Below are 6,894 nucleotides of genomic sequence, written 5' to 3'. Positions count from 1 at the left end.
TACCAACCCACTTCTGCTCCGTGTCCCTCTGGTCAGGGCTACGATGAAGGCGCCATGTTCTCTCTGCAGCCCTGCTCGCTAGGTAACGGCTGGGGCTGTGAGGGCTGAGAAATGGTGACTGCTACTCCTCCATCTTACCTTTACAAGGCGTGAAGAGCCAGTAGAGAGCCTGAGATGCCAGGTGTCTGGTGGCCTCCTGAGCATCGAAGGCCTGGCTTGTCAGCAGCTGTAGCCCTGCTCTGCCATGGGTTTCAGGTCCTAATGGGCCACCAAACAGAAAATCAGGGCATGGGTTGGGGTGAGCCCAGCTCTGTCTGTATCACCCCCTTCCTCCTCTGTGAGTGCTGGGGGGAGGGGGCAGCAGGGTCTGCGCTGCTCACCTCGGTGATGGCTTTGAAGCGATAGAACATGAAGAGCCGGGCGCTGGATCTCACAGCTCGGCTCCTCTCCTGGGCCTGGGGAGAGCAGATCCATGGCTGCAAGTGCTGGGGAGCAGGGAGAAAGCCGTGTGAGCGGCAGCAATGCCGGAGCGACCCCCAGAACCTGCTTCCCGCCCCAGCAGGGAGATGACATGGAGCATTTAACCCCTTCTCTGCTTCCAGACACTAGAACTCAGCACTCCTCCCCTTTTTTTTGCGGTGGGGCGGGAGGGCGTTGGGACAGGTCTGAGGGTCTTGGGCTCAGCGCTTTGAGGATTCTCCCCATTGATCTTGCTGGCATCTCGGGGCAGTTTTCTTCAGGGGCACAGGGGTGCTAGCCCAAATTTAGGAGGCCAAAGTGACACCCCTGGAGCAGGACTAGGATTGTCTTGCTGGATCCCAGGGGTGGGTGTATGCCCCGTGGGGACTGGCTAGTTCACAGCAGCTGGGAGGCCTGCTCAGCCCTCTCGGGATCAACTGGAGCCTTCCCTCTTGTGGCTCAGATAGAGCTGACCAGATGGCCCATGTCCCCAGATGGCCAGTGCGAATGGGCCCCATCCCCCCTTCCCCTTCTCCCCTCCCTATCATACCAGAAACAGCTGCAGTAGCGTGGTGGGGGTCAGGTGCTGCTCCAGGAACCTCTGCAGCACAAGATCCAGGCCCTCCCAGGGCAGTTCTTGGATAGACTGGAGCAGAGAGAAGCAGGGAAGTAAATAGCAAGAGAGGTCAGGTGCACGAGGAAGGGGGATGAGTGGATCCCCCATCTGGAGCCAGGTGCTGTTGGTATTTGGGGTCCCTTTACCCAGGTGATACTGAACCCCCTGCACATAGACATGGGTCTCACCTGGACCACGGGCTGCCGTTCCTCAAAGAATCCTTCCTCCCAACTGGGCTCCCCAACACATGTACTAAGCGGGGCTCTGGAGGGAAGGCCTCCTCCCTCCCCCTCTGGAGGGGCCCAAGCTGCCCCCCAACACCTCGCTGGATTGCCAAGGGCTGAGCTGTTCATCCCCGCTCCAGCCAGTCTCTGTTTCTGTGGCAGGGCAAGGCATGGCCTGGCCATGTGGCTGTCCCGAATCCATGCTTTGCTCCCTTTGCACCAAATGCTATTTAACACTCTGGGCCAGATCCTCAGCTGGTGTAAACTGGGGGTAGGTTCTAGCTCCCTGTGCCAAGAATCCAGGGTAATTCTGAACAGTCTCACAGACACTCACCTCTACAGCTGTCCTCCCTGCCAACCCAACTGCAGAGTTAACTGCATAGCCACTTGTCACCAGCCCTTTGGAAAATAAACTGAGGGGCTGGATTCGGCTGGACACGCAGCTCTCTGCATTGGGCCAGGGTCCAGCTACTCAGCAGGGGGGTGGCTGAGTTTCCCAGCCAAGGAGGCAGGTGGAAGCTGCAGCTTTGTCCATGCCTCACTAACTTCTGCCTGGAGAGTGGAGATTTCTGCCACCTCAGTCCCTCTCAGCTTCGCCAGGGCTGGGCGCTGAATCATGGCGCTGGCGATACAAGTGCTGATGGTCTCAGCCTCCTGTTCCTTAGACAGGCGAGGCTCGAATTTCCTGATTGGAAGGAATGGAGCAGACGGGGCCATTAGAACAGAGATAGGTCCTGGCATGAGTCAGGTTGGGTTTGATGGAACGAGGGACAGCTCCCTCCCTAAGCAGCAGAGCTCCAAGGGGCATTTCCAGCAGAGCCACCACCTAGGGAATGGCCCTGTCTGGAGATGCCTATGCTCCCTGGGCTCGGCAGGGGCTCTGCTGGGGAAGCTGCTCTCCAGGGATGATCCTGGGCCCTGCTCTGTGGCTGCACCCATTCACAGCACTTCATGCTGACGGGAAGGGCTCCCTCTTACCAGGCAATATGCAGAGATCGGGGCTGGATAAAGAGACCCGGAGGCCAAGGAGGATATGGCCCGTTAGTGAGCCACCAGGGAGGAGCATCCTCCGGTTCTTATTGCAGCTCATCCCTCCCCCACTTCCTCTCCCTCCATCTGCCCATTCCTGGCTGCTGGGCTCCGCAGGTGAGTCAGGCCCCATGGACGTACCCTGAGTATGAGATGGCCAGCAGGGCGTGCTGGTGATCGGGGCTCTGCAGCCAGGCCCAGTCCTTGCCTCTGAGGATCTCCTGCAGCACAAAGCAGAGAGTCAAAGAGAGTCAAAGGCAGAGAGTCATGGGGCCTGACTCACCTGTGGGAGCCCAGTTACTCAGCAAGAGGTGGACTCTCCAAATGCTGTTTGACACCCCCACCGACCCTCAGCCCCAGAGTGCAGTGCACTGGGGCACGGAGCTGGGAAGATGGCCTGGGAGCGGCCACGTGGCCAGAATTCAGGGGACAGTCACAAGAGCCCCATTCCTGACGGCACATCTGGAAACTTCATCATCTGCCATGGATCAGGGAAGGGGGATCTGGGCAGAGGCAATTTTGTGACGGGAAGCATTAGAGTCCTGAACAGCTGAGGTGTGACATTATTGACAAGAACTGGGACCGTATAGATCATTGTTGCAACCAAAGTCCTGTAGTGGCACCAAATCTTGTATAAAGGGGGTCAAGTAGGGTGTCTAAGACAAGGTTATGGTTTGCTGGTTATGGATATACTATCTGTATATGTGTATCAGTTTGTAGTTGAAGTTATGAATATTGGCTCTGTTCTGTCCGTATTTCAAACTTCTTCTATGCTTCTGGGTGACACCTCAGACAAGCTGGTGTCAGCTCTGCCTAACCTGGTTGATGGCCCATTAAGGATCATCAGCTATACAACTGACCCACTGAGAGAAGCAGATACACCTTGTAACTCAGCAAAGTATGCAGGGACTTGTCCATATGACTCCAAACTCCATTTTGCTGTAATTTTCCACAGCAAGAACAAAGAGGTGTTCTTACACCTGGAAAAGACTATAAAAGGCTAATGCCTCTCTTTCATCTTGTCTTCAATCCTACTCTTGACTTTGCTACAAATGGAAACTCAGTGGTTTGAGCATTGGTCTGCTAAACCTAGAGTTGTGAGTTCAATCCTCAAGGGGACCACCTAGGGATCTGGAGCAAAACTCAGTACTTGGTCCTGCTAGTGAAGGCAGGGGACTAGATTTGATGACCTTTCAAGGTCCCTTCCAGTTCTAGGCGATTGATATATCTCCTGTTATTATTTATTATCTTTGCATTCCCTAGGGGAACATCTCTAGAGATGGATGCAAGGAATGGGCTGATTTCCAGAGGTGCTGAGCACTTGCAGTTCCCAGAGCTGTCAATGGGCCCTGTGGCTGCTCACCTCCCCTGACAATCAGGTCGTAATTGTCTGATCTGGGACAGGAATCTGCCACTCTCTGGAGCTGGCTGGGTTCTCCTTACCAAGGCATCCATTCTCCAAGGAGAACATTCAATTAAACCAAATTAGCATCCTCTCTACTTTTCGCTGGGATGCGCATATGGGCATTGTAACCAGCGTAGGACTGAACGTCGGCCTCAAACCTCCGATGGCAAGAAAACAACCTAGAGTTATCTCAAAAATCCCCCTTCAGCACCAGAGTCTGTCAACCGGGCTAGAGGCCTGAATCTCTCAGTGCACCTTTTGTGTCCAGCTACACCATCAACTGCAGTGTGTGGGGAAACAGGCCCTAAATCTTTATCTTCTGATCTGTTGGACAATCGCACCAAGTGATGCTCAGTTACACTCTAACGAGGCCCAGATGGGAGTCCTTCCATTAGCTTCCATGGGCCTGGAATCAGAGAAGAAGCTAATCGAGATGGGGGAGTCACAGAGAATGGTGCTGTTCCCATGTCTCCTGTCCCTCCTGGGGCAAAGGGCCAGCCCTCGGACCTGAGTTTATGCAAAGACATAGCTCTGTGCTGCTGTGCACAGCCCAGGTAGGTGCTGTGTGGGTGGCCAGGGGAGGGCTACGACTTACATGTTCGTTCAGAAAATAGTGTTGCCGCATGGGAGACAGGATCTTGCAGCCTATGGTCTCTAGGATGAGATCCGTGGGGCCTGAGTGGACCACATGGCCATAGGTGAGGAGCAGGAAGCTTCTCAGCTGCTCGATGGAAGCTGGCTCCTGAGAATTGCAAGGGAAAGAGTGAGGAGAAGGGATGGCCTAAGCTGCTCCTAACTCACGAATGGGGCCAGGGGAGGATTTTTCACCCAGCCGGCTTAGCAACAAAAGGCTACTCTGCTGAGTTGAATTGCCTGGACTCCGAGGCCCTTCCCAGCTCCCCAGGATTGGGAGGTTGAGGTGACCCACCAGCCGAAGGGGACGCACTAGCAGCTGCTTTAATTCAGCCTAGCTCCAGAGATGTCACTGGGACTACAGTGGATTGCACTGGCCCAGAGAGTTACTGGGAAGGTGGTGGTGGTGTTGGGGGGAGGGGGGAATGTCTGACATGCCAGCCCTGATGAGTCTGCCAGGAAGGTCTGTGAAATAGCCCAGTTCAGGGGAAGACCAAGGATCTGTTCTGCTGAGAAATGTGTCAGCTGGAGCTGATGGCATGGCAGTGTCTTTTGGGCCCTCTCTGAGCCTCATTTATGGGGCTGCGTGGAGCATGTCTGAGCTCCCCAGGAGATACCCTGGAGAGCTTATACAACAGGACCCACCTTCCCCCCTGGATCCACCCCATTGTGCTGTGATTGCAGCTCCACGGAGGAGTAAGGAAAGGGCTCCCTCCACGGAGGTTGAGCCATTGCTTGGAAATTTGCTGAACAGGCTTCTGGGAAGCAGGGTGCTCCCTGGCAGATCCCATTACCTGCAAAGGCTGGTGAAGGGATGGATGAAAGAGCAGAGATGCTAGGTGGGACCGTACCTCCAGAGAGCCACCGGCAGAAGGCTGGAGCTGCACCCTGCTGACGAACTCGTCCCAGTGCTCCAGGATGGCGAAAATCTCATATAGGTGTTGCCTGGCACACAGCCCAAGTGCTCGGGCGAATCCCTGAGAGATAGAAAGATGGGAATGCTGAGCAAGAAGCCAAGGGGCCAGGATGGGCTCTCAAAGTCATCGCCATGGGCATGGGTATAAAGAAGATCTTTTCAATCTACTGGACCTTGTCCAAGGCAGAACATACACATGTAGCATCAGGGGATTGACAAGGAATGAGGGATCACTTGACAGTGGAGGAGCAAAGACCTCACCTCTCTTTCCACTTCTTCTCGGAAATCGACCATCTCCACCAGGCGCCATAGCTGGGGTTTGATGCTCTCTGCTGGAGAAAACATCAGCACGGTGCCCCAGCACTTGTAGAGAAAGTTCTGCGAAAGAGACACCATCATGCTGGATGCATTGGGCAAGGCCTGGCATGCACAGAGCCCACTGGGTATAGGTGTCTGTTTCACTGGCCCCAAGCTGCCCCTGAGTAGCGACTGCTGTTCTGAACTAGGCACTGATCCCCAATTCCTTCCAGGACACTGACCTAGTCACTGGGCCACTTATCACTGTGACTCAGCTGGCGCCTGATACTAGCGATGAAACAGCCCAGCCAGGTAGGTCCGAGATGAAGAACAGAAGGTCTTCCAGGAACTGCCAGGGAAAGAAGAGCCAGTTAGAACCGAGAGAGGCCAAGAAACTGGTCCCCTTAATAGCTCCAGCCAGGAACCCACCACAGCTGGGAGGAGAGGAGAAGAGGGAGCATGCACTGTCACCCCCCACGTCTCTCCTAATGCCTGTGAATCCTTGTGAGCTGCCCCTAGTGCTTCTCCAATTGTATCTGCTGGGCTCAGCTGCTTCCTCTGTCCCACAATGCAGTGTGGTTGAGGGGCCTCTTAATCGTGCCTCAGCGTAGGGGGGCTGGACTAGATGACCTCTTGAGTTCCTTTCCAGCCCTCCATTTCTCTGACCCTTACCTGCAGCAGCTGCTGCTCCCACTCCTTCTGGCAGAAGCAGGTCTTGTGATCTGGAAGAGATGAGCAGATCTTGTGATCTGGAAGAGATGAGCAGATCTTGTGATCTGGAAGAGATGAGCAGGTCTGTTTCCTTTGTGTTTAGACCCTTCTACTGGGGAGCAGCCTGCAACCTGACTCTTGTTTGGCGGGGAGTGGGAAGGAGCTGCCGACTCACGGGCCCCAAGGGGACCCATGGCTCTTTGCAAATCGCTGATGGACAACAATGCTCCTCAGACCCAGACCCCCTGATGTGAAATAGCCAGGAGTTCTGCTTGCCAAGATCCTTCCCCAGGGTGTGAGGTGTCTGATGAAGGTTAGATACGGTCCTGGAAAGAATCCTTCCTGTCTGGGCACAGGGGGCTGGGCTAGATGAACCAAGGGATATGATCCTGACATGATCCTCTCTGATTCCAAGGTCACAGCATCATATTATCCTGGATTCAGAGGGAGGCCCTGGCCTCTCCCTCTCTGAGCCCATCACCACAATGTCCCCTCCCTTCACTCCTAAAAGGGGAGACACTCCCTCCTCACCTTCCACATAGAGGAGTGTTTCCGTCATGTAGTTATCCCAGAATCAGCCCGACCCGGCCTGGAACACGCTGAT

The 6,894-nt window shown here is 54.9% G+C and overlaps 1 protein-coding gene across 1 annotated transcript; it reads right to left on the bottom strand.

Moving 5' to 3' along the window:
• Positions 1 to 1,011: 1,011 nt before the first annotated feature.
• LOC123356518 (maestro heat-like repeat-containing protein family member 1) lies at positions 1,012 to 6,011 on the bottom strand. Its single transcript, XM_044999848.1, has 7 exons — positions 5,822 to 6,011; positions 5,544 to 5,660; positions 5,218 to 5,343; positions 4,329 to 4,475; positions 2,470 to 2,549; positions 1,634 to 1,984; positions 1,012 to 1,105 (listed from the first exon to the last, which is right to left on the bottom strand). Exons 2-6 carry the CDS (start codon positions 5,625 to 5,627, stop codon positions 1,768 to 1,770), a joined length of 654 nt encoding a protein of 217 aa, XP_044855783.1. The 5' UTR covers positions 5,628 to 5,660; positions 5,822 to 6,011; the 3' UTR covers positions 1,012 to 1,105; positions 1,634 to 1,767.
• Between the last annotated feature and the right edge of the window lie 883 nt (positions 6,012 to 6,894).

The sequence above is a fragment of the Mauremys mutica genome, chromosome 1 (genome assembly GCF_020497125.1).
Source record: "Mauremys mutica isolate MM-2020 ecotype Southern chromosome 1, ASM2049712v1, whole genome shotgun sequence".
Classification (NCBI taxonomy): domain Eukaryota; kingdom Metazoa; phylum Chordata; order Testudines; family Geoemydidae; genus Mauremys; species Mauremys mutica.
The sequence above is the reverse complement of the archived record's forward strand: the minus strand, read 5'-3'. Positions and strand labels throughout refer to the sequence as shown.

Bases quoted from the DNA above. Each gene is read 5' to 3' on its own strand.
- LOC123356518 (XM_044999848.1), bottom strand. From the start codon at position 5,627: ATGTTTTCTCCAGCAGAGAGCATCAAACCCCAGCTATGGCGCCTGGTG. The intron at 5,344-5,543 runs GTGAGGTCTTTG...TCTATCTCTCAG, and splicing joins GAGAAGAAGTGGAAAGAGAG to GGATTCGCCCGAGCACTTGG. The intron at 1,985-2,469 runs GTACGTCCATGG...CCTTCCAATCAG, and splicing joins CTGGCCATCTCATACTCAGG to GAAATTCGAGCCTCGCCTGT.